This window comes from Hippocampus zosterae, chromosome 17 (genome assembly GCF_025434085.1).
Source record: "Hippocampus zosterae strain Florida chromosome 17, ASM2543408v3, whole genome shotgun sequence".
Lineage (NCBI taxonomy): Eukaryota > Metazoa > Chordata > Actinopteri > Syngnathiformes > Syngnathidae > Hippocampus > Hippocampus zosterae.
Genome location: NC_067467.1, coordinates 12,696,174 through 12,723,489, shown reverse-complemented (window position 1 = coordinate 12,723,489; position 27,316 = coordinate 12,696,174). Strand labels below are relative to the sequence as shown.

Genomic DNA, 27,316 nt, shown 5'->3' with positions numbered 1-27,316 from the left:
AGAAGAAGAAGAAGAAGAAGAAGAAGAAGAAGAAGAGGAAGAAGAGGAAGAGGAAGAAGAAGAAGAAGAAGAAGAAGAAGAAGAAGAAGAAGAAGAAGAAGAAGAAGAAGAAGAGACGAAGAAGCAGAAGCAGAAGAAGAAGAAGAAGATGACGAAGATGACGAAGATGACGAAGATGACGAAGATGTAGAAGAAGATTAAGGATGGGGAGGTGGAGGGAAAAGAAGTAGGCGTGTGGGAAAACAAGAAGTAGTCAGCTGACGCTGAGTGTTGTCGCTTAATTTTACGTTTAGAAAAACTATTCCAGGAATCTTTCAAAGACGCGAGTCACAAATGGGCCAATGCCGGGGAACCTCTGTTTTGCTTTTATTTGTCCTCACTGCCAGCAAAGGTATGCTCTCGTTTTTCTGTCGTTTCTTTATTGAATATACAGTATTCGAACTTTTACAGCCTCTAACTCAACTCAACTTTATTTCTAGAGCATTTTAAAACAGAACACGTAAAAACTAAGACAGCTAAAACAATTACCACGAAACGCGAAAACAATGCCGAATCGAAAGCCAAATAAAAATGTGTTTTTAGACGAGGTTTCAAGATGCACCGATAGGGATTTAGGTGATAACGCAAACACAGTAAAGGTTAACCATTTCATTGATATGGATAGTTGAAGTACAATTGGGGTTGACAGGGCAGGACTGTCCCCGTTTGACCCTAACGCTGACATTTCGCAGGAATGTTTTGCAAATTATCACACCGTGCAACTGAAACAAACTTGTCGATAGATCAGTCCATTTATCGTGGTAAAACGCAATGTTTTTTATTTGACTTCCAAGTTAGGTCTGTGTCAAATGTGTCTGGCTCCTAATACTTGAAACTTGGGACTTAAACTGGACAGTGATTTCAAACTCGATCGGCAAATTGGTGCCGTTGTTAAATCCAGCTTCTTTCACCTTAGACAGCTGGCCAAAATAAAACCTTTCCTCTCACATGAACACTTTGAGACAGTAATTCATGCCTTTGTCACATCCCGGCTCGATTACTGCAACGCCCTGTACTTTGGAGTCAGCCAGTCCTCCATCAAGCGCCTTCAGCTGGTACAGAATGCCGCTGCTCGCCTCTTGACTGGTACTCGTAAGAGGGAGCATATAACTCCTACTTTGGCATCCCTTCACTGGCTCCCCATTCATTTTAGAATTATTTTTAAGATCCTCCTCTTTGTTTTCAAATCTCTGAATAATCTCGCGCCACCTTACCTCTCTGAGCTCATACGCCCCTACACCCCTGCCCGGCGCCTCAGGTCTGTGGACCAGTCTTTGCTAGACGTACCAAGAACTAAACTGAGGCTCAGAGGGGATCGAGCCTTTTCTGTTGCTGGTCCATCTCTCTGGAATGACCTCCCACTGAACATTCGGCAAGCCTCCTCGCTGCCCATCTTTAAATCCCTCCTCAAAACTCACTTGTATTCTTTGGCGTTTGACTCAGCATGACTTAGATTTGCTATTGTTTTTACTGCTTGGTGCTTTCTACCGCCTTATTACTTATTACTTATTACTGATTCGTCTTACTGTTTATTGTATATGTTAAATCGCTCCATGTACAGCACTTTGTATGCAGCGATGGCTGTTTGAAAGTGCTCTATAAATACTGTTGACTTGACTTGTTGACTTGACTTGAAATAATACGGCGAAGGAAAAAAACGGGATCAAATCGTCAATCCGTGTGCTCTCCACGCCTGACACCACATCCGTGAAAAAAGGTCTCAAGATGAAAAACTATTGTTCAATGGATTATAAACTAACACATAGTGTGTTTGTAGAATTGGGGTGAGGGGTGGGATAAAATGTTGCAATCCAGGTTTTTGAAGGCGATAACGGGAAGTTACATTAATACACAGTGTTGAAGAGGCGATTCTTGGGGCAAGTAAAGCTAAGCGGCCGTGTTTTTTGTAAAATATAAGTTCTTAAAATATTGTTGTTAAATATTTTGCAGGGCTTCAGAGTCCAGTGGGAGGCAAAGAAGCTTGGGACTACGTGGAAGTTAGAGATGGGGCCCACATGTTCTGGTGGCTTTACTACGCAGACAGCCAGTTTGTAAATTATCAAAAATTTCCTTTGGTCATGTGGCTACAGGTACGACACATTTACTTGGATTGAAAAGTTGCATTTGTGGGTTGTCAATATTACTTTTATGTTGACACTTGTGTTTACCAAATCATAAAGGTGGCTGATCACTCAGAATGAGGATAAACTTTATTGTCCCCTCAAGGAAATCTGCAGCTGCAATCACAATACGAATACCTTTCCACAACAGACTGTCATTATTACATAATTATTTCCATCGAATAGTCCACACATTTCTCATGCCGTACTCGTATTCTGAATTCCTGAATTGTCTTTTAAATTTCCCTGAGGTGTTAATGGCTACAGCAGTGATTACCAACAGGGGCACATTAGTGTGCCATAAGGACTCTAACGGTGTGCCACAGGAAATTATGAAATTTCACTTCGTTGGTGAGAAAATGATTTATTAATACCAAATAATGTATCTTTGTCAATCTATCTATGATGGCAACCTATAGTGACAGGAAGAACAAAAAAAAAGATCTATTAGATCAGGGGTGTCAAACTCATTTCACATTGTGGACCGCATACAGCCTCGGTAGATGTCAAGTGGGCCGGGCCATTAAAATTATACCATACTCTGTCATAAATAACCAAAATAGCCGCCCTTAACCAAAATATCATGTCTTTCATTTGTTTTGGTATAGTGAAGCACAAGAACATTAGGAAAATATTTAAATTTAATGAACTTTTTTACAAAACATTTCATGGAACACCTTCGATTTCCCAAGACAAATGTGCAGTTTACTTTGATCATTCGCATATATGCATTGCAACTGATCCCACTGATTGTACAAAGGCACAAAACATTAACAAGTAATTGATATTGAAAAATATAGTCATGCATTTTAAGATTAAACGAGATTTATAAAGAAAGCCATTTTAAAACCATTTACACGTGCATATACAATCTAAATTTAATCCCTGCCTACACTTGACAAACCAAGGAAAAAACAGTGCGCCTCCTACCGGATAATCCATGAATTGTATTTTATTTAAAATATTCTTTCCTTGTCTTTTATGCATTTTTTCACTTTGACATTATCCTGCGGGCCTGATAGAACCTCCTGATAGAACGGATCGGGCCCGCGGGCTGTATGTTTGAAACCTCAATTGCCTTCTAATAATTAGATGAATGAATGAATGTATTTCGTGATTTGAACATGAGCTTTATGTGTGTTTAGGGCGGACCCGGAGCTTCAGGAAGCGGCTTTGGCAACTTTGCAGAGATTGGACCTTTGACTCTTGACCTAAAGCCCAGAAACAGCAGTTGGGTAAGATGGTTGACCCTAAAGTTTTGGATTTTGGACAAAACACAACAACCTGTCTAAGAAGACAACAATTTTCAATTGTGTAAATATTTGGTTTGAAACATTTTACTTAAAATTAACTACATCAAATATGACAATTTGAAATGTATTATACATTATAAGTACTGCATATGCATGTGTTTGGTTCTTGCAGGTCCAAGCAGCCAATCTCCTATTTGTAGACAATCCTGTGGGCTCTGGGTTCAGCTACTGCGACAAGCCAGATTGCTATGCTACAAATGTTGCCACAGTGGCTTCAGACATGTTGACCCTCTTAAAACACTTCTTTGCTAAGGTGGATGAGTTCCAGGTATGGCCGACATATTCTCTCACGAGTCAATCAGTACAATTATACTAAAATTTAGTAAAGGGCTTTGAGCACCACCTCAGTCAGTATGAAGACCGTGGGAATGATTTTAGTATGATAAATCTCCACAAGATGGCAGCAGTGGTCATCATCTTGTTCCACACGGTGGTGCGGTCCGGCAATCCTACGTCGCGGTGGCGTGCGGAAGCAGTGTGGTCAAGAGAACGTGAATAAATAGCAGCAGCTAACTCTACAACAGAGCTTTTTTTTAAATAATAATTTTGATAATAACGGTCAAAAATGGCTCTCCCAATCTAAGAAAAATGGCTGGCTTTAAACGAGTTAAAATAATGGCCTAGGTCAAATTTTGACGTTTATTTTATTTATTTTTTGTATCTCATGATGCTGACCACCTCTACAAAAATCGTCTGAATCCTTAATTAAACAGACCATTCACTTCTAGGCCTGAAAAATATTATTAATACATAAAAGAATAATCAGAATGTGGGTCACATTTTCTGGAAAAAAAAAGATTTATTATGTTAAGAAAGTGACGCTCTGATCAGATTTCTGTTTGTGTTGTGTATCAACTCATCTCAGATGAGATAACCTTTCATTAGTAGTCTAGTGGATACATTTGTGTCGTTTCAGCAGCAATTGTGGAAACAGTAATTGTGGAAAAAAAAGGCTAGTAGGAGGACAGAGGAAAATACCCACTATATTTGCTGAGGCACATTGTCATCACCATCGTTCATGCCCCAGGCAGTGCACAGGAAACACCTGGAACTATAATTTTTTACTGTTGTTGAGAGGATGATGCAGTCATTTTCTTTGAAACAGACATGTACTGATCGGGTAGAATATTCTGGAGAGAGAGAAGCGACAGAAAAAATATTGGGCCATTGCAATGCTTTGTACAAAAAGAACAACAGAGCACCAAAAAAACAACAACCAACAATCGTCCAATTGTGCATAAACTATCCAATGTTCAGGTTGCATACTTGGAAAGTTTCAGGCAGGAAGGAGCAGCAATCTCTCTGTCTCATGGTGCTGGTGTAAAAGTAAATAAAGTGTTTCAATTATCTTCAGGGCACTTATACACTAGGTTTTTTGTTGACATATTCAATGTTCTACTTTGTATTGTGCCCTTTTTATATTAGGTTTTCATTTAATTGAAATAAAACTGACAGATGTATTTACTTTCTCCAGAGTGTCCCCTTCTATATATTTTCTGAATCATATGGAGGAAAGATGGCAGCTGCCATATCCCTTGAGCTAACAAAGGTGAGCGCGGTTTCCCTTTTTCACTTCATCGCATTCCACTCTGGTCAAAATATCGAAAAATATCTTAACATCTCAACTGTGTAATGTAAACAAACCGGAACAGCCAACCGTTAACAAAAAGATAAATAGAAATGAGTCACTGAATTGAACTGACAAAATACCGTCACCTTTCCCTGTTCTAAAGGTCTATCTTGTCACTCGGCCTGACCAGTGGACTTTTTAAATACACAGTGTTTTAAACGGTCATTGTGAGTGTTTGATTTTTGTTGTTATTTTATAATGCAGGCAATAGCACAAGGGGAGGTGAAATGTAAATTTGCTGGTGTGGCGCTTGGAGACTCATGGATATCCCCAGTGGGTTGGTATCAGTCAACTATAAATCTTGGATTTGTGTTTCGTCTCACTTCCACAGAACTGCTACATAACATCAGAAACGACTCATTTTATGGTTATCAAAACCATACACTGGCTTATCTAATGGTTTATTCACGAATCCAGTTTAAAGTCTCAGGTTAGCATGTAAGATCTCTGTGCTTCATCTACAGACTCCGTGATGACATGGGGACCATACCTTCATGCTATTGTAAGTTATAAAAAGACACATTTTGTCTTTTTTTTCCCCCCCTCCAAATTCTAGCTGTGAGTTTCACTTGACATGTTATTTTTTTGCAGTCACTGTTGGATGATCACGGTTTGAACGAAGTCAACAGTGCAGCGGAGGCAGTGAAACATGCTGTGGAGCAGCAGCAGTTTCAGAAAGCCACAGAACTGTGGTCTGTGGCCGAGTCGGCGGTTGAGCAGGTTGGTATGAGGAAAGAACAAGTGTTCAAGTACGTGTGTACTTTGAGGTTCAGGATAGGCGCATTCATGTTGCCTTCAGGTGCTTTGTAATGCTTTTATTATAATTACATACAGATGACTTAAATATCGGTATAATTCAAGGTTTAAGGTCACATGTGAATGAACCTACATCGATAAATCGTCGCATATCCTTCATGTTAGCTAAGCCGTAGATGGTTACAATATGATCCCCGGCTAAAATGTTTGGGATTTGACTTTGGAACCGGAATTGCCGTGCACCCTAATTTGGTGTTGACAGTGTTATGGAAAGATGATTTTTGAATTCCACCGTACTGCTTGGCCCCGTGAGCTTTTGCATCAATTATGGTTGCGACTTGTTTACAGAGTAGGTGTCCACGGTTATGAGTGAGACTTGAACCAGTGAGAACACCATCAACCTCTGCTTCCCCGAAAATCAGTTTAAAGCATTGCTTTCCAATCAATTCCTCACTGGCTTTGTGCACTTTTCATATTGAGCTGCGCCATTGTTGTTTTTTGAACGACATCACACTTTCTGGGTTTGTCGCTTGCCAGGATCGCATTGCAGGAAAACAAATACGTCTTGAATATGCAAAGTAGATTTTTTTTTTCAGGCTTCATTTCAGTATTTTGTTTAATGACTTGTGACATGAAAATATTTCATTCGAGATTTTCGGAAATTACTTCGTACTTGACCTTTAACTACTAAAGGGGCTGCTGATAATTCCAACAAACCACACCGGGAAACCAAAACCCGAACGGTTTGACTCACTGCTACTTCGGGTGTCTCACAGGAAGTTCCCGGCACACCCTCACAGTACATTTGAGTCTGCCATGTCGGACTTGTATCTTCCCCATCTTCGGAGTGAACACACCACCGTGTGGTGATTACTTGACACCCGCGTTTTCTCTCGCATGCGGCTGCAAATCCACAAAGACATGACATAACCACAAAGTCGATCATCAAACTGCGGCTTAGGGTCTCCTCATGCCAAGTGCACACATGGGCATGTTTATTTTTGAACATGGTGTCGATGACAGTGTGGACAATCGGCGACGAACACAGAAGTCCATTGACAGAACACCACTCGGGTTCTAATCCTGAGCCTCCGCTTGGTTCTCTGTACCTCTAATTATGGCGCAGACATCCAGATGATTTTATTTTGCACAGTCACTTGATTGAAATAAAAGTTTTCTGTGCACCTTGTGGTGATAATATGGTTTGTCATTTTCTCTCTCTTCTTTTTTCCTTAGAACAGCAACGGAGTCAACTTCTACAACATTTTTTCACAGACAGCAGAAGATAAATGGGCCTCTTCAGAAGGAAAGAACTTGATATGTAAGAGGAGTTTTTTTTCTTTTCTGAATGGACTCTAGGAATGGGCATAGTATATAAAATATCCCACTTTTTAACGATTTAAGGATGAAAACTACACGTTTGTCTAAAAGTAGTGGCTGTGCATGCGTCCGCCATACTTAAGCATGTTGATCTTAATTTAGTAGGTACAGTAATGACATTTTCTTGACAGTGACTTTGCTTTTGTTTGTACTGTCTCAAAGTCTCCTTAAATCTCTTGCGCTGATTCGTTAGCTGAATATTTTGTCACGGACGGCCAACGCCATTTTGCATACTCCAATCAATGGCTCATTCATTCAAATTATGTTGAGAAAACACAAGGGCACAAAAATCTCTTAATTCTTCACAATTCTGTTGCTTTTTACTTCGGTTTGATCTGGCTGGTGATTAAGAGTGTGTATGCAAGATTGGTAAATGTGTGCCTTTTTCATGAAAGCATGACTGTGGATGGTGTGATAAATAATGACTTCTTGGCCTGTTTGCTTGCTATGGGGTGAAAGTAATGATTTTGGTTTGATATTGAGTCCAAGAATCAAATGTTCCTTACTTAGAACAGATTTTTTTTTGAAAGGAGGGAATGAAAATAAGTCCAAGTACACTGTTGACATTCCATTGCTTGTATGATGATCATTTTAGAGAGGGTGACATTTTATTGTAGGCCAGGTTTAAACTCAACATTTACATTCAATATAAACTCTGCTGTCATCTGAAAACTACTGCACCTTCTTTTACTTTTCTGTTGGGCAACTCGGCGCTCTGATTAACCATTTTTACTCGTTTGTTAAGCACAGGGATGGCAATTTTCCGCAGATACCCGGAAATCCTCCGAAATTTTATTTCTTAAACTGATCATTTTTGTGAATCGTCTAAATCCGCTGAGAAATTTTTAGGGTGGGTCAGGTACCTTATCGTCGAGTTTTCACGAGCTCTCCCGATCAGTCTTTTCATCTTCCGGTTGTAAACAGCCCTGCGATTGGACGTGTATGATGTCTTGTTGTGATTGGTCGCCCCGTCCAGGCCACGCCCCCTCACACTTTTTTCATCACTAGCCATTGCCGTCCCTGTAAGCACCGATATTTGTTTTCTTGTTTCACCTTTTTTTTAATGAAAAGATTCATTTGCGGAGGGAAAAAACACTCCCATACAAATTTATAAATCGGAATTGATGTGTGCCCTGCGATTGGCTGGCAACCGATTCAGGGTGTCCCCCGCCTACTGCCCGGAGACGGCTGGGATGGGCTCCAGCACCCCCGCGACCCTAGTGAGGATCAAGCGGTACGGAAGATGAATGAATGAATGAATGAATGATTTGATTGACAAGATTGTTCACATTTATTACCTGGTACCAGCATACATGCATTTATCTGATCATTGATTTATTTATTTCTTCCAGCCCTGCAGGCTTTAAGACACATTGGTCCACTCCAGAGCCAATCACTAGATGAGCTGATGAATGGACCTATTAGAGAGAAGCTGCATATTATTCCTGAGAACGTCACCTGGGGAGGTATTGATACAATTATTTTAAAACCAGAAAATATACATTTTTAATTATTCACCCCCCCCCCCCCCACACACACACACACTCACCCTCCCTTGTTTTTCTGTTGTTTTCAGGGCAGTCAGACGAGGTATTCAGGTACATGGCTGGGGACTTTATGAGACCGGTGGTGAACATTGTCGACCAGCTGCTGACTGCTGCAGTTAACGTCACCGTTTACAACGGACAGCTTGACCTTATAGTGGACACTATGGGTAACGTATAGTGCCAAATACCTTTTTTTGTCTATATCTTGTAGTTTTGGACTATAATGTGAACTGAAAGCTTTAAGGATTAGGTTCAACTTCTCATATTCACGAGTAGGGATGGGCGAGTACTGATACTATGTATGTCGGTATTGGACCCACTGCTGGCCTTATTTCAAGGTATCGGTACTCACGACACATCGGCTCCCCACCTGTGCTTTTTTCTTACTATCAGGAACTAAAGACATCCATGTCAGACGGATGTCTATTAAGATGCAGTTTCTCTAACTACTGTATTTTCCACACTAAAAGGCGTACTAGATTATGGACCGCACCCTCAATGAATGACCTATTTTGTATTTTTTTTTCATACATTGGGCTTTATAAGACGTTTTATTTTTCTCCAAGCAGTTTGACCAGGTTTCGCTCAGATTTACTCTGAAAAATCAAGGTGTTCTCACACGAAATGCATAATATTTGGGGATTCAAATAACACCAATCTGTTCTGTAACTTGCGTTATTCGGGGAAGATGCATTTGGGAGTGAAGGGATAGCTAGCTAGCTAGCTAGCTAAATGCATGCTGAGGAGAAACTAAGTCATTGGGCCAATGAAGGCACTCATTGGTCGCTGTTAGAAACACGACCCCGAATGTCAGGAAAATAGAAATGGTGAAAAACGCTCCGATATCCAAAATTCAGTCCAATATCCAAAATTCAGTCCTACTGTACATTGTTCTCAGCCTTGACATTTTCAGTATCTATCTTCAGTAGAATGTATTTAGACACATCTCTGAAGTCACTTTCCATGGACTTTAAAGTAAAACCTCATGGCAGATGTGTGGACGTTTCCTTCCAGGTCAAGAGCTGTGGGTGCAGAAGCTCAAATGGAAAGGTCTGCCTGGTTTTAACAAGCTGAGTTGGACTGCTCTGGATGACCCGACGACCGGCGTTACTGGAGCTTTCGTAAAGACTCATCAGAACTTTGCCTTCTATTGGATCCTTAAAGCTGGTCACATGGTAAGAAATTACAGCATATATGGAATACAGATGCAACTGATTAGGAGGACTGACAATAGAATAGTATAAGACGGTCTAAAGTACGCTCCGTTGTCCATTTGCATCCCGCCCGCCGCAAATGTTATCATATACTAAAGATGACATTTGACATGGCTCCACTTTCTGCTTAGTGTCAAGGACCAATTTGTGAACATATCCCATTCATGATCCTCATGTGTGGCCAGTTTACAAGAGATTGCTCTTGATCTGGTTCTGAGTGATTCAAGAGCTCTTTATTGTCCCCATAAGGAAATGTGTGGGCGGTGTGGATGCCGCGCGCAGGAGTGTGGCTCCTGAAATGGAATAATTTCGCCGCTGAGAGCCGTGCAGACATTGCGCATGCGTCAAGCAGAAACCAAACTTTTGAAATAGGGGGAGAAGCTCGGTCATCTGGGTGGGACTCGAGAGTCAAGGTACCTGCCCTCCATGTTGAGAGGAGCAAGATGAGGTGGCTCAGGATTAGGATGCCTCACGGGCGTCTCCCTAGTGAGGGTTTTCCAGGCATGTCTCACTGGCAGGAGGCCACAGGGACAACCCAAGATAGATTATTTCTCCCAGCTGGCCTTGAAATGCCCAGGGATTTCCCCTGAAGAATTGGAGGAAGTGGCTCAGGAGAGGGAAGTCTGCGCTTCCATACTGGAGCTGCTGCCTGCGCGACCCGACGCCGGATAATAATTGATGAATTGATTTCTAAAGCTATGTTCTCTTTGTAGTTGTTGTTTTTTCAATCTGTTTTGTATTTTTAGCGTCAGATTTGTGAAAAACTAGACGGATGGACACACAGGGCAAGCAGCTGCTTTGAAATGTGTAAAGTGTTCCTTTTGTCATTTTACAGATTCCATCAGATCAGGGACCAATGGCTTTTCAGATGATGAAGATGATCACCCAGCAGGTCTGATGTTGGTGTGCTCTGATACCTTCTGGAATGGTGGCCGTTTCATATCTTGTCTTTCATTTTGGAAACCAAAAACACTCCCTTTTACCAAAAATCTCTTGAATTGTCAATTCCGCAATAAAAATGACTATTTGTAAATGGTTTTGTCATTTATATTAATTCATTATCAGTTACATACATGAAAATAGTTTGATCAAGTAAAATTTAGTATAGAGGTGAAGGCATAATAGCTACTGAGCCGCATGAAAATGACAGATCATTCCCATTTCTTGTGTTGCTCTGATAGTTTTCCTACAAATCTATGTACCTTTATGCCGACTTTGGGTGATTGATCAGATATTTGCATGAACGCTTTCATGCACCCTGTAACCTGATAACACGAGAAGCTCTCCACTGTAGTAACCGCTGTCCCTGAAAGGGTTCAAACGATTTCATGAATAGCATCGACAACCGAGGCAGCGTGTGGCAGCATGACTTAACTCAAATTGTTGTTTATTGAACATAAAACATATACAGTAATAATTTGACAGAAAATAAGGTAGATAAAAAAGAAAGAAATCAGTCTTCATTCAACACAGTTATTATGTTCAAGGGAGTAGGATGAAGTAAAAAACGTATGTAGTCCTACCCCGTTATGTGTTTATATCTAATAAATCGTTTTTATATCAATCAGAAAAGAAAAAAGTAAGAAGAAAAGTCTCCATTAAGGCTCATACTTTACCCTTAACCGTGATATTTAATATACTTTGTTTCTATCGGAATTATATACATCCACACCCTGGCACTCGTGTCAATTTTCTCTTGTATTCATAATTGATATTTCAATACCTTTCTCTATTTATCAACTTCTGATTTATCATATTTAATGTTTAGAATTTATCATTTTAACTCTGATTGATGTAGGTTGTTTGTACTATTTTTTTAATTTGTTTTTTAACTCAGCAAGCGATTTACTCATTTTCAGGTCCGTTTTGAGATTATTTCACAGATTAACACCTTTGATAGATACACTTCTGTGCTTGATGTTTGTTCTTGTTGAGTTTTTTTAATAAGTTGGTACCTCTTAAATCATAGCTGCTTTCTCGAATTTCGAAAAACGTCTGAATGTTTTGGCAGAGCAGGTTATTGTGTGCTTTGTACATTAATTGGGCGATTTTAAAATCAACCAGGTCATAATAGTGGATTTGTGGGTTCCGTACCTTTTGATCTATTAATAATTCAAATTGCTTTTTTTTGTAGTTTTAGAATAGGGAGTGTGTTTGTTTTGCATTTTCCCCTATTTCCACACAGTAGGTCATATCTATATATATATTGCGCGTCGTCCCGCACACGGTCTGTCCTTCCGTCTGTCCCTTTTCAAAACGTACCTACTTCACCGTGCCGCTGCGCACCGCCACTGCGCCGCTCAGGCAGTGGCTCACTACGATCGCGCGGGCATCTTAGCGAAAAAATGTTGTCTACCCACAAGCATTGCAATAAAATTGTTAGTTATTTAGTAGAGCTAAACATCTCTTTATTTTCGCGATAAGCAATGAAGATGAACAAAAAGTTGAATCAAGCAACAACACTTTTGTGGGCCGAAGGCCCACCTTACCAGCCTTCCGCAGGAGCTAGCTGATGAGCCGCCCGGAGGGCGGCGAACCAGCTAGTATGGTAATAATGAAGTGTATAATGTGTACAAAGATGTCTTATTTAGCACTTCCTTGGTTTTGTAGAGGATCCCTACGGTTTTGGCTATTTTTATTTTTACATTATCGATATGTGGCTTCCAACATAGTTTTGAGTCTATTACTAATCCGAGAAACTTGGTTTCATACGCTCTATCTCAATTGAGTTTACCATAATTTTAGCTTGGTGTTTGATTGGTCTTGTGCCAAAAACAATTAACTTCAATTTTTTCAGGTTAAGTGACAATTTATTTCTGTCGAACCAGTTTTTTAATTTGTTTAATTTCTTTTCTACGGTTGTCAGGAGCTGTTTCAAATGAACTTTAATTTAGAGAAAAAACAAAAATGCAAGCTATACACAGCAAACTCATTTTGAAAACACTTTTTACTGCTCTCAAAATACAAGGTTGGAAAAAAAATGTTCCATCTGTGAGTCAAGTTATCTTGTTTTATGTTGCATGTGCTTGGTTTTCCCCTGTCTCCCTTGAGATGGTTTAAGGTACCATCTTTTGCAGATATGCAGACAACTTGTAACATACTGGTGGATAACGGCTTCCAAGCTTTTTAGTTGTGTGTGTGAATTAGAGGTAGTAAGCGCTTAAGCCCAAGCCTGAGCCCAACCCGACACGAATTTAACTTGGCTTGGGCCTAAAATGTCAATCATTTCTTCGGGTTGGGCCGGGCTTCTCTCTCGCTGACTTTTTTTTTTAAATAAACATCACAGTGCACTGAGGCGTTTTGAGGCCGTGAATAGTTTTGGCCACGAGAGTGCACTGAGGCGTTTTGAGGCCGTGAATAGTTTTGGCCACGAGAGACTGGTTTGTAAAAAAACAAGTCGCCTAATCACAACACGTACTGTACTAAAAACTCTTGCAATGACAACAAAGAACTTCCTGTCTCTGTCTATTATCCACCCGTCATTGTTCTTCTTTGTCTCTCTGCTTCTCTCTCATAAAGCGCCACGCTAGATTCTTCAGGAGATACTGCTGCTGTGGTTTATGGCCCAATTTTCAACCTGTCAAAATGACGGATGGCCTTAAATCTTTCCTGTCAACTCTTAAAAAAAGTAAGTCAATGATGGAAAACTGTCTGTTAATGTACCCTCTGCGGAAACAAATACAAAAGATGTAAAAGTTTATACAATCTTATTTAACTTATATTTTGTTACAAAAGACAGGCTTGAATTTGTTAAGATAAGATATCCTTTATTTGTCCCACACTGGGGAAATTTACAGCCTCCAGCAGCAAGAATGTAGGTAGAAAGAAGAAGAAAAAAAACAACAAACACCATTAAATTAAGTGCAATTAAGTGCAATATAAACACAAAATGGATAAATCGCAGTGCTATTTACAATTGTCTTTCACATCATTTAATTATTATTATTATTGTTGTTGTTATTTTTATTCATCAGCCTGACAGCAGTCGGTAGGAAATCATAATAGTCGGTTGTTATCATAAATCACGCCTCCTCTTCCCGAGTCCTCACAAATAAAATGTGAAATTTCAAGTTTGCTTCGAGCTCGGGCCTGCAAATCAAGTTAATTGGCCGGGCTCGAGTCGGGCTTTAATACCCGCGGGCCGGGTCGGGTCGGGCTGGATTTTTTTGGCTCGATCTTACCTCTAGTGTGAATGTGACGATTGATGCTCACCGTGGATATTATTTGAGATAGTCAGTGTGTCGGCTGGATCACAGGGAACAGAAGTATCTGTGGACGGGGAAAGCAGCGACTGCAGCCAAAGCTATGCCCACGCAGTCTCCAACGCTGGCCGCAGCCATGGCAAACTCCCTCTGTCTGTCTCCGGTCTACAAAAAAAAAAATCAATAAAAATTGTATGGATGTGCGTGGTTTACTTGGATCATGTCTGAAGGAAGAAAATTATGACAACACGGACACAAGCAGTTGTAATTTTGTACATTCTTCAATAAAAGGGTTTTGTAGAGATTTTCCCAAAGAAAATGGACTGTGGCTGTGCAATAATTTGACATGCACCACGAAGCGCTTTCACTCAACTGTGCAAAAGTGACACTGTCATTGACACATGTGGACAAAGATTGAAACTATTTTGAACCGCATGCGCATCATGGATGTCCTCAAACTTGTAAAGAGTCAGTCGACCGATTTAAAGGTACGTCACTAACGTAGTGTGTAAACTAAACTAAAATCTTAGACAAATATATTCATTTTATTGTTCGTTAATAAACATCACCAAATACGGAAAAGGTGCAAAATAACATTCACAGAGCCGAAATCAATCACATATCAATTTGAGTCATTTTTCCAGAACCGTCAAGGGTAGGAGATAAATGTTTGCCAACTCTGCTTTGATCCTTTAGCTGCGATATGTTAAGATCGCTTCTGTTACCCAATGACATTTGAATGATTGACTGCACTTGTCACAACACGCAATGAGCAGCGACGTGACCCCACAGTCACCCCACAGTCCTTCTCTTGTCTCCAAGTACAACCCCTCAAACCAAAAATAACCAAACTTTGACGTTAGTGGTTCCACTAATGTCAAAGTTTGGTTATTGCATTGATTGGAAAGGGATTCCTTCTGCCTAGAGTGAAATGCCCATTCACGAAAAAACTGAGAAATAAGCAGGAGGGTGTGGGGGTGGGGGGTTCTGTTGAAAGAAGTGAGGCTAATCTTTCTTTTGCTAAGTTTCATGTTTATATCGCCATGTTAACAATATTTTCTCTGCGTCTACGAAGATCCATAAATATGGCTGGCACTCGGCGTTGGCTATGCTGCAAATGGCTCGGACTGAGTGTGTTCACAGGTCAACAGTAAATTTGGACTTTGTTGTCAGAATGTTAAACATAACTCAAACTTCATTTAAGATAAACATTAGAATAGGCCAGAATCGAAAGAAAACTGTGTTGTATTATCGTCTTGGTAGAATTGCATTTTGATTGTGCAAAAAATAAAATGTTAAAAAAAAAAGTTCTGAAGTAAATCAGACCTCTTTGCTAATGAAGTAGAATGTGTTCACATATGCAGTTCCACCCAGCAGACCCTCATAGAGGATGATGGCAAACACCAACCAGGCACCGGGCAGAAATTGGTAAGACACTTCCAACAAGAGCAGCACTGCATTCAACACCTGTGGAGTAAACAAACGGGGTTAGGTTTCTGATGGAAGTGGGAGTAAGTCACATCCGATCCCAGCAGTCTTAGTGGAAGTCATGAATAAATCTCAAGTCTCCATTGTCAAATTTCAAGGAAGCCCAAAATTGCTGTGGCAAAAAAAAAAAAGTTGAGGGGCAGGGGTTGCTGGAGCCAATCCCAGCTGTCTTCGGGCAGTAGGCAGGGGACACCCTGAACCGGTTGCCAGCCAATCGCAGGGCACACAGAAACGAACAACCATCCGCGCTCACACTCGCACCTAAGGACAAGTTGGAGTGTTCAATCAGCCTGCCATGCATGTTTTTGGAATGTGGGAGGAAACCGGAGTACCCGGAGAAAACCCACGCAGGCCCGGGGACAACATGCAAACTCCACACATAGAGCTGGAATAGAACAACATAGTCGACGTGCTAACCACTGGACTACCGGGCCGCTAATATGTGTTTTGATTTTGTTTATTTGGGATGTAACAACAGCATCAAAATCTCTCTCTCATCCATCCATTTTCTGATCCGCTTTATCCTCACAAGGTTCGCAGGGTGTGCTGCAGCCTATCACAGCCCTCTTCGGGCAGTAGGCGGGGTACCCCCCAAAATGGTTGACAGCCGATCGCAGGGCACACATCAACAAATGACCGTTCACGTCCACAATTACACTTAAGGACAATTTAGTGTGTCCTATTAACCTTCCACGCATGTTGAGGGAATGTGGGAGGAAAACAGCGTACCCGGAGAAAACCCACACAGGCATGGGGACAACATGCAAACTCCACATAGGGAGGCCAGAAAACCCTGCACCTCTACACTGTGAGGCCGACGTGCTAACCAGTCGACATGCACACATATATGTATATCAGATGCGATTGCTCTAAGAATGCAAGGGAAACTCAGCTTCCCCTAAAATGTCAAAAAGTAGGTGATCAAATCAGATGTGCGTACGTACAATTGTGTGGACATGTCATTGACTAAATATGCACTACAACGCGCTTAACCTTTGTTCCGAATCAGCTTATTACTGGTTACGACGCGGATCTTTTCTCATTCATTCCCGCAGCTTCACTGTGCTTTAAACTGTGCGGACGCTGGGCATCGAGAGAGTTCAGTGTAGGTTGTCCTAATGCATTGAAACGAGATGAGTCATTGGATAAATGCTGGTTTTGTCCCGCCCATTGGACGCTCAGCGTGTGTGGGAGTCTATGGACAGTGGGCATTTATAGGCTGACCCGGAAACTCCGCTTTCTGCATGATGATTGGATGATCTATCTGAGGCTGAATCTCTTTTTGATTGACGTGAAATGAGCCAATCACCGATCTTATGGCGAAGGCATCATTTTCATTTTTTTTTGAAAAGGAACAGAGAGTAGAATACACGTATAAATAAACGGACACATTTTATGATGTAGGCCGAAATTGAGCTTCCCCTCCTTGACAGACCAGCATCCGCCACTGATGTATATATATAAATGTGTAGCCCTTTTGGGTGCAGGCTCAGTCACCAGGCGTTCGCCAACGAGGTCACACTTCCAGACCTGGCTCCAGAGAGTGGCCCTGGTGACCCGTATCCGGGTAAAGAAAATCCTGGATGAATAATTTTGTTCATCATAAAGGGTTTCTGAGCTGTGCTTTGTCTGGTCCCTCACTTAGAACCTGTTTGTCATGGGTGACTGTCAGGGGCATTAAGCCCCAGATAATGGCTCCTTGGATAATTGAGACACGCAAACCCCTCCAACTACGATCAGGTGATGCTCACACAAATGAGATATACACAAAACATGTTCATGTTTCTTCTTCAAACTTTTCGATGATATTTAGATACGGCTTACCTGTAGTAAAGCAAGGGCCCAGAGTTTTCTGATCTTGAAACAGCAAAGCGAGGATCGAGATACAAACACACCAACCTGATAAGATGTCTGATACCTAACAGAAAAGGAACCACATTGATTTTTTTTATTTGCAAATGTGGACCCAATATGGACTGTTTTCAGCGTTTTTTGGCCCCGACATTCGTCAAAGGAGAAGTATCTGCTTGGTGGTTGTCCGTGTTTTATGTTATATGTTGTGTTTATTATTTTACTTGATGTTAACCGTTTTGTGAAGCGCTTTGTCACAGCTGCTGCTGTTGTGAAAGAGCTATATAAATCAGCATGAATTGTATTGTATTGCTTTTAGCATAGTTCCATCTAGTGGATGCATAGCACAACTGCAGCCACTATTGTAGCTTCTATTTTATGTGCCTTATTATGCAGTGCACCCTATAAAACAGTTTTAAAATAAGCCATTCGTTGAAGCCTTATAATAATAATAATACATTTCATTTATAAGCACCTTTCAAGACACTCAAGGACACTTTACAATACTCCGAAGGACCTTATAGTGCGGATAATACGTTACATCAATTAAACAAATTTTACATGTTCAAATTAACTTTAGGCGTGAATGTGAGTATAAACGGATGCGTGTCAGGGCAGTATGTGCGTTATCATTGACTGGCAACCTGTCCAGACTGGTCTCCATGTCTCGCTTTCAACTGAGACAGGTTCCATCTGACTTGTGACCCTGAAAGGGTTCAGCAACAGAAATTGGATAGATGGATATTGTAATGCAAATTACTAACCAGCGATACTGCTCTGCATGGGTGAGGAAAATATTCCGGAAATACAAAAGCTCCATCTGGGAAAACAGAAGTTTAATTTCCAAGTTATACTTCACATCAAATTCCGACAATATCATAACTATGACTTCAAATACATCTGAAATGAATAGTGTTGATACTGTGATACAACAAACTTACCAAACCTTGGTTAATGAAGTATTCGGCAAAATAGACTAATCCCAAGGCACAGACAAATGGCATCAAACACTGAAGGATTTGAGAAGAAATGAGTCAAGCAGTGAAATCTTGATAAGTACAAAAGTCTACACACATCTGTTCAAATGTCTTTTTTATGTGGAGAAAAAATAATGATAATCTGAGAAAAAGGTACCGGTAAATAAATTGAAAGCTTTACACCTATAATTTGACGTACAACCTATATTTAAAATCATTGAAGTAATTTAAATAAAATTGTAACATTTTAATTCGGTATTAAAATTAGGTAGGAAAAGTACATTAGCAGACATGGTAAGCAGTCAACAACAGTGACCCAACTAAATCACGTTGATGGAAACAAGGGTCAATCCAATTTATTCTGGTCAATTGAAAAGTTTCTGTGCTGGAAAAAGAGCTATAATTTCCGCCCTTGATTTGGACTGTCTTGATTTGGGTAAATTGTGAGGCATTTTAAATGCCGGTAGGTGTGTTGCCGGTCATTTAACCTGAGTTAATTCTGAACACAGCTACATGACAAGTTACAAGAGGGTGCCAAGACTTGTGCAACGACATTATCTCAGTTATTTCTAGTTCACCTCTTTTTTTTCCCAATCGAGTTATACAGGTTACAGGTCACATTCATGGAGGGGAAAAATAGGTTACATTTTTTTTTATCCCATAACAACCTGGCACCAGGGTTGTGTAGACTTTTCATATCAACTGGATTATCCATGTGATTGGTTGACTTACTTTGAAGATGTGCATTTTTTCTGTGAGAGTGAGCATTCCGGACCTCCCGTCCTCTGTTCAGAGACACATAATATGGTGTTCATAGCCCTGCTCTAAATAATCTTGACTCTTTACAGTTTTTTTTAAGCATTATGAACAACATATCTTCATCGGCCCACAATTAGAACATTTTTTTTTTAACCCAGGTCCGGAGGGATTGGTAGAAAATGTTCATGTGTGTTTTCCCCATTAAAATGTTCAGATAATTTGGATTGCATTTTGTTCTGTGACGTTCATACTGACCGCCAGGGACGGTGCTTAAAAACAGAACATTCCCTTCGTGCATCATCAGCTCAAAAATGCATACCCACAAATTTTGGTGACCCAGTGTGTATAAAATCTCATGGCACCTGAACGACAGTCTCTCAGAACCTTCTCGCACGATGGTTTGCTTGCCACTATGTCATGCTTTTCCCTGTTCATTCTCTTCGGCTGTTTTCCAGCACTGGGAGTCTGTGACCGTGTGGGTCGGAGCTGCGGATCTCGTTTCCGCCCTTCTGTGGCTGTGACAACTTTGCGTTCACCGACGTGTCGTTCTATGCATTTGTGGTTGTGCTTCGTGAGTTGAGGCGCTGTTTTTTTGGTTTACTCATCATGATTTTATTAATTACAGTATATGGCACGGTGTGTCTATGTGCTTGATTAGCGGCTATCCACGTTAGCGTCTGTCTTATACGGTGTCGGGCTCTGCCGCAGTTTTTTTTTCTCCAGTGAAGTTGCCTTGCGGTTGACTCTGTGGCATTTACTTGCGACAACTTTGCGCCTTTGAGTCTTAAATGTTACCCGCTGACGTGTTTCACCAGTGATTTGCCTTGATGTGCCGTAATGGCTGCCGCTGCCTCTCATAGTGGTAGTTGCTTTTCTCTCCTAATTTAAACTCTCCCTCTGTAACTTTTTCTTGCCACTTCTACTGCAGCCTTTCGTCAGCAGACTGGCCTTGCTGTTCCTCGTGGACCTCAAATGGTGACGATTGCAAGTGGATCCTCTCTCCTGCCTGCGGCATTACACCTTCCCATTTAGGAGTTTCATTCTTAATTGGCGTCTGCCATTCCTCCTTCCCTTGCCTTGCCTTATCGCTGTCGATTGTGTGTCGGATGACTTTCGGCACCCGTTTGCCGTTTGCCTCTCGTGGACCCATCCGTACCCCCTTGTCTTTAGCTTAGTGCGTGCTTGCCCTGTGGGCCATTTTTTTACAATGGAAGGTTAGCCCCATTTGTGTTGTCTGCGCCTCATGGCCAGCGGAAACGTTGAAAACACAGCAGTGCTCTTGCTACTGTCCTTAGTCCCTCAAAGAAGAGATTCTCTGTGGGCCACCAGCTTGCTTCATACTGAAGTACTGTTCAACACATTCAATTTTATTTCTACCTTGGCTAGATGTGTCCTGTTCTTCTTGTGATTCAACCATTAGCCGCTGTCTTTCCTCAGATGTCAAGATGCCGCGATCTCTTTCTTCGTGTTTCCACTGAGGAAATGAAGGTGGTGGAAGCAGCAGGAAAAAATAGCTAGAAGACGAAATAAAGGAGTAGGTGAACTCTATGATAACAATTTAGAAATAATACATTATCTTTATTCCCAATTACTTTCTACTAACTTTACTGATGCTCAGGTAGTGCAATAATTCAGTGCTCAAGTACCGGTAATGTGTTGTTGTTTTTTTTCGTTGTAGTGTGCTCTCTCCGTTCCACCAGATCCTCTTAGCAAAAATGTCCACACCCACACATACAATGCCCTTGTGCCCAAATTTTCAAATGTCAACACTCACCCTACTTTTATTTTAGACGTAATTGCAACACAAACTGTTGAGTGGCGTGTCTGTAGGTCTTTGTGCCAAGCTAACGTGAAGTCGATGATACTAGACAATTTTACTCTTCAAGCATGTTATTTATACATATTATTTTCTCACTTACCTAATTAGCATGGTGAATGGAATGGTCAGCATGATTAACATTGTGACTTGGGGTGAAAGACCAACTTGAATCAGGCCTGCATAAAGAAGGGCCCCCAAAACACCAGCGCCACCAGTCCCTGAACCCCAGCCCCCAAGTACATCCCTACAACAGGTGAGACAACAAGTTAACTTTTCCTGTATCATCAATCATGGTTAGTTTCTAAGTAATGAGACATGCAGTTAGGTTAGGGTTAGAGTTAGGTTTTGTCTCTTGATTGCACATTTTGATTTCAACAAGCCTGCTCTCCGGAATCTAACTGATTTTGTTGTGACGTTTTTTTTCTTTACCAATAAAAGGGCTTGATGATCATTGATGATCATCCATTTTAGTAATCTTACTGAGAATTTCTGTGGAACACAGGGCTTTTTCAAGGCAAAGTAATATCCAAGTTAGCCATCTGATCTCAACTCAATACAAGTTTTTGATTTCCTGACGACACAACGTTCGGCAGCAAGACCTCCAATTAAGGAGCATTAATGAAGGTAACAACAGTCTCCTGGGAGGTACTGTAGATACCTGCTATAGAAGACCGTCAGGGAAAGGAAGGATAACTCTCCAAATCCTGCGCTGGTGCTGGCAAAAATCACACCTGGAAGTATACGGTATTTAAATAATAATAATCATTAAGAATAATAATAATAAGAAGAATATTGCAAAGATCTGTATTTGAAAGGTTTGGGTGACATAAGATTCTTTACAGAAATTACAAACAAACAAAAATAAAATCACTGACATTAATACGATTTTAGAGATTCTTCGATTCAAACCAGTTATGACAAGTCTATTACCTATAATGCTCATCCAAACAGTGGAAGAGAAGGAAACGACAAGGAAACCTGTTGCAGCCATGGTGACGCAGAAGAAGACTCGAAATCTGGAACAAAAATCAATATTTACACACAAGTTCCTAAAAACAACAATGAAACACTTGTTTTAGCTTCCATGTTCTGTTAATTAAAGATTTGAATATATGCAGCAACTCTATATAGGTTTTAAATCAACAAAAAACAGTCCATGTTTTGGAGCTTACCCATCCTACTAAAATCTTCATTCCATAATCAATTTATTTTCCTTCTTTTGAGTACCGTATTTTCCAGACTAGAAGGCGCACCTAAAAGTATTCATCCATCAATCCATTTTCTGATCTGCATTATCTTCATAAGGGTCGCAGAGCGTGCTGGAACCTATCCCAGCCGTCTTCGGGCAGTAGGCGGGGGACAGCCTGAACCGGTTGCCAGCCAATCGCAGGGCACACACAGACGAACAACCGTCCACGCTTACACTCATACCTATCGGGACAATTTAATGTGGTCAATCAGCCTGCCAGGCATTTGTTTTTGGAATGTGGGAGGAAACCGGAGTATGCGGAGAAAACCCACGCAGGCACAGGGAGAACATGCAAACACCACACAGGGTGGCCAGAGCTGCAATCGAACCTGGTAACCTCTGCACTGTGAGGTCAACGCGCTAACCACTTCACCATTCTATTTTCTCAAAAGCTGACAGTGAGCCATACAATCCGATGAACATTCTATACTGGATCAATATTCTGATTTCTTGGATGTAGTATTTTCATTGTTCTGTAAAGCGCTTTATTACAGCTGCAGCGGATGTGAAAGCTCAATATAAATAAAGCCGTATTGTATTCCCTTTAGCGTAGCTCCATCTAGTGGATGCATAATGCAACCGCAGCCACTATTGTAGCTTCTATTCTATGCGTTTTATGCGGTGCGCCCATGATATGAAAACAATTTTAAAATAGGCCATTCACTGAAGATGCGCCTTATAGTGCAAAAAATATGGTACTTTGCTCAATGTGGTCAGTTTGTGAAATTGTTTACTTATTTGGAGAGGGGAAAAAAGTATATTTGTGTTTCGCTACTACAGTTAAAACCAAATGTATTTGGACAGTGATGCAAATTTTAGGTGAAAAGTTATCAAAAGCTTTTTGGTGTTGCATTTTTTCCCATTACCCATAAGGCACTTTGTGGATAACAAGTGGAGCAGTCATCTTAATGATGAGTGTTGGAAGTATGTCAGCTAATAGTACAGCCTGTGGAGGAAAAAAGAAAACAATGAGAGGGTGTCAAGAAGCATGATTACCTTGACTTTTTAGAGATAACATAACATAACTCCAGCTCAATATATTTTACAAAATGAGAAATGCAGCATAAAACCATGGATGAACTGGATCTGATTTGCATAAACCAATACACAATCATTTTAAATGTCCTTGTGGTAGAGTCATTGCAAAATATCATTACTGAGCATGGTACACAGTGTTAAGGGAACTACAGTACATTAAAACCAATCAATTAATTAATTAATTACTAACTAACTAACTAAATAAATGTGGTTGGTTGAAATATTTTAAATCGACACAAACATACCATGGCATTCACACATCACAAATTACCGGTATAAATAAAATATACAGTATTTAGATTTTTAAGACACTATAATTGATACATCATCATTATTATTGTTGTGATATTCCCAATTCTAAATGTTTCTGATTGACTGGAAAACTGACCTGGATTAATTTGTTAAATACACCTAGTATTGTATCTAAGTAATTTTATAGTTCTACCTCCAGTTCTGCCAGAGTTTTTTTACCCGAATAAAGCTAAACAAATGACTCGACACACAGGGAAGATTGTCTTTCTAATCGGCGGAAGTGGATCTCCAAGAGCGAACGACGGGCAGTTGCTCCACGATCACACAGAGTTCCTTGTGCTCCTGCCGGACTTTTATTGTTTACATATGCAAAATACAAAAAAAATACTCCCGCACCCGATATTTGCATACAGTACCACACCTCTGTTAATTTAGTTGGTTTAAGCTTTTAAACTTGGTTTAAGCTTTGAACCACAGATACGCTGACACCTTCCAGTCTGGTCCACAACGAATAAGCAAGTCATAGACTTCACAGATGGCAAATGTCCGCCTGGGCGCGACACCTGTTCCCAAACCATCTTTTGATGTTCTGCAACACTTCGTTCCTATATTTTTTACTCCCACTTCGTGACGAGTCTTGTCGTCTTAGATCTGTTCGGCCCCTTGCTTTAACATAATGATTACGTGTGGACTTCAAAAAGCCCTCTGCCCAAACGGCCGACACCTTGCACACGGGCATTTGGGGGCGTTGAATACACACCAAAACGTCTAGACATGCCCAAATGAAATGAAACTTAAAACATGATATCATTTTACTTGTAGATTTCTCTATCATTTATTCACTGAAATTGCCTGCTGACTTCATATCAGGGCCACGCCTAGCGTGCCATGCATTAAAAATAGAAATAAATAAATACACAAACAATAAAATTGGATATTTCATCACAGTCGAGTTTGTTTAAAATTGAACAAATAATTCCCACTGACCGCTGTTGAGACAGAATTGCAGTCATAGCGACTGCCGTTGCCAGGATTCACGTCTTGAAATTCCGTATCCAATGTACTTAAAACAGGGTTCTGAAGAGAAACACAATCAAAGGGAAGAGTGTTATTTTCAAATACTGTGAATTTAGACACCTCAAGTTGAAGCATTAACATTCAGGAACAACCCCAAGTGACTAACAAATTGTCAAAAAGGCGTATTTCAAGAATTATGTTCACGCCATATAGCTTTGTCACTTTCCAGACACTTCAATTGTTCTAATTAAGGAAAAAAAAAAACATTGACATACAAATAAGGTGGCGTTTTCGGATTCTTGTTTTGTGAGGATGTCTTGAGCGGCACTGAGCATAACCACATATGCAAAGTTGTTGCACAATCCTAAGAGCCTGAAAAGGTGAACAAAGAGAATAGGGGGTACATAACATTTACATATTTTGTTTCCCTTCATGTGATGAAAAAAGTGTCTGATCTATCTATCATCTACCTTTCTGACAAGCTATGCGCAGAAAACCTTGATGGCTTAAAACTGATATGATAACTCCAGTAAATTTGATAAATGAAGAAAAACAAACCTAGAGTTAAGTTATGTTGGGGTATTGGTACATTAAATTAAAATTAGAGACTGAAATCAGAATAAAAAAGTAATTTGATTAAATGTGACCTCTATAAAAGGCCAAAACTGAGAATAACCGTAAAAGGAAATTTAAAAAGGCCAACTTCAAGTTGACTGTAGAATAGGACTCAATAGATTTTTTTGGTAGGTCTTTGGCTGAGACATACTGTATGCCTCCAACTTTGGGTAGATCTTAGCAAACCGGAGATGTTTTATCAATATTTTTTTTGAGTGGGCACAACTAAGCCATTTTTAAAACTACACAATCAACTAAAGATAATCATAATAGTGATTATTTTGGGTCGCCATGGCAACCGCATGGACAAAAAAAAGAAGCTTTTTACTTCTGTTGAAGATCTTAAAATGAAAAATATAGTTTGAAGGCAATTAGACGAAATATCGTTATGGAATTCTTCATGTGGCCACTATAATAGGATGAAAATTGGGCCAAATAAAAAATATATATTTAAAATGGTGGACTTAATGTTACATTGAACAAGTGACTGCTAGAGACGTTTGCGTTGGTCTTGGAATTGGCAACACGGCAACAGTGTTTGACAAACTAATAGGCTTTTATTTTTTTTAATTGAACAGCAACATTTTGAAAGAGAAGTTTTTGAAAAGGCGAACTCCATTAAAGGCCAAAAATGGGGCCAATGTTGAGAAAATAAAAATTGGGGAATAAGGTCTTGTTCATGTGTACGTCTGTGATAGGCAAGGGGAGGTAGAAATATTTTGGTAAAATGATACGACCTTGATTTCCTAATTTCAATGCAACGTCAACTCATTGTGGAAAAAAATGAACCGTATGTGGTTTTAAACTAAGTATTTATTTATTAGGTCAAATAATTCAATATTTAACTTACGTTAAACGGATGAACATGTCAACATTATAATGTCTACATGCAGTGACATAGAAAGCTAAAAAACAAACACCATACATCAAATAATGTTGTGGAAAGATGTGTAAGGCTGGAAGTTAATTGAAAGATAGCTTATCACAGGAACTTGCGTCCATCCATTTTCTTAATTTGCTTTTCCTCACGAGGGTCGTGGGCATGCTGAAGCCTATGCAAACTCCACACAGGAAGGCCGGAGACGGAATCGAACCGTGCACTTCTGCACTGTGAGGCCGACGTGCTACCAGTCGAGCACCGTATTGACAATGGGAAATATCACTTTAAATTCATATTTTAGCAAAGCGGGTTTGTCCATTACTTTTGAGGTGAATTTATCGGCTCTATAACGACAGTCGATTTAATTAACAGCAGAACGACACCAATCACGGTCCTGGACCAGCGGTCACTCACCAAAACCCACTCCAATTGCGCCATTGTCTATAACGATCTGGGGAAAAAAGAGATGAGAAAGAACATTAACGACGCGTAAGTGTAAGTAATACGAGTAACTGTTCTTGGGCGAGTCTTTTGACTGACCGTTTAAGTGTTGAATTGAGTCTCTGTTGAGAGCTCTCTCCATTTGTAACTTAATGGTTAAAATAAAGCGGAAGCAGGAATATTACGTTCGACAACACACGGAAAAACAATGTGATCACGTGACCTGCTGAACATACACATGCGTAAATACGTGAGTGAACTTGTTTGGCCGTTGCTGCATTACGTTAGTGAGTCCGCCATGTTATGTGTGGCATATTTGCACAAACAAATTTAACTTGCTGTAGGTCGTAGTAAATAGATCAAAACTGCAATAAGCGCATGCCGAGGAAGTGTTCTTTCACCCATTCACACACATACGTATGTTTTGCTGTATTGAAGTATAAATATAAACGCAAAAGAACAGGCCAGGACATTAGGGTGAGAATACCACAAACCAATGGCGGGCGGTGAGATTTGAACCTGAGCCTTCTGTGGGTATTTAGTGACCTAATCCATCTCTTAATAACTACGTACCATCACAATATGTTTTTAAATGTTTTTTTGTTTTCAAACAACAATAATCATCAATCAAATGTTTTCAAAACCTCTGTAACTATGGCTACATTCACACTGCAATGTCGCGACGATTATCTGAATAAGGTAGTCTCACTTCCTAGCACTCACCCGCAT

The 27,316-nt window shown here is 40.3% G+C and overlaps 2 protein-coding genes across 4 annotated transcripts; one reads left to right on the top strand and one right to left on the bottom strand.

Annotated features, from left to right (window-relative positions):
* The first annotated feature begins 207 nt into the window (after positions 1-207).
* scpep1 (serine carboxypeptidase 1) lies at positions 208-11,032 on the top strand. Its single transcript, XM_052049720.1, has 13 exons — positions 208-391; positions 1,990-2,129; positions 3,305-3,394; positions 3,585-3,740; positions 4,947-5,021; positions 5,307-5,379; positions 5,567-5,604; positions 5,694-5,822; positions 7,095-7,179; positions 8,591-8,704; positions 8,815-8,952; positions 9,800-9,960; positions 10,835-11,032. The coding sequence occupies exons 1-13, from the start codon at positions 334-336 to the stop codon at positions 10,895-10,897; spliced, it is 1,320 nt and encodes a 439-aa protein (XP_051905680.1). The 5' UTR covers positions 208-333; the 3' UTR covers positions 10,898-11,032.
* cln3 (CLN3 lysosomal/endosomal transmembrane protein, battenin) lies at positions 3,586-26,761 on the bottom strand. Of its 3 annotated transcripts, none has more exons than XR_007959560.1 (17): positions 26,687-26,761; positions 26,561-26,597; positions 24,927-25,023; positions 24,622-24,711; positions 23,211-23,290; positions 22,026-22,111; positions 21,754-21,826; positions 21,196-21,339; positions 20,654-20,790; positions 19,250-19,302; positions 18,482-18,550; positions 18,305-18,360; positions 17,514-17,607; positions 15,528-15,668; positions 14,212-14,366; positions 4,739-4,787; positions 3,586-4,602 (listed from the first exon to the last, which is right to left on the bottom strand). XR_007959560.1 is itself a non-coding variant. In XM_052049721.1 (16 exons), the coding sequence occupies exons 1-15, from the start codon at positions 26,727-26,729 to the stop codon at positions 14,250-14,252; spliced, it is 1,317 nt and encodes a 438-aa protein (XP_051905681.1). In that variant the 5' UTR covers positions 26,730-26,761; the 3' UTR covers positions 3,586-4,787; positions 14,212-14,249. The 3 variants fall into 3 exon arrangements, 1 of the variants encoding a protein (XP_051905681.1); XR_007959559.1 differs by lacking the exons at positions 3,586-4,602; positions 4,739-4,787 and adding exons at positions 12,929-13,334; positions 13,378-13,576; XM_052049721.1 differs by having other exon boundaries at positions 3,586-4,787.
* Positions 26,762-27,316: the final 555 nt, after the last annotated feature.

Coding starts and splice junctions, on each gene's coding strand:
- scpep1 (XM_052049720.1), top strand. CDS start 334: ATGGGCCAATGCCGGGGAACCTCTGTTTTGCTTTTATTTGTCCTCACT. Junction 5,380..5,566: donor CTCATGGATATCCCCAGTGG/GTTGGTATCAGT, acceptor CTTCATCTACAG/ACTCCGTGATGACATGGGGA. Junction 5,823..7,094: donor CCGAGTCGGCGGTTGAGCAG/GTTGGTATGAGG, acceptor TTTTTTCCTTAG/AACAGCAACGGAGTCAACTT.
- cln3 (XM_052049721.1), bottom strand. CDS start 26,729: ATGGAGAGAGCTCTCAACAGAGACTCAATTCAACACTTAAACG. Junction 17,608..18,304: donor CATGCAGAGCAGTATCGCTG/GTTAGTAATTTG, acceptor CTTTTCTGTTAG/GTATCAGACATCTTATCAGG. Junction 15,669..17,513: donor GGGCCCTTGCTTTACTACAG/GTAAGCCGTATC, acceptor TTTACTCCACAG/GTGTTGAATGCAGTGCTGCT.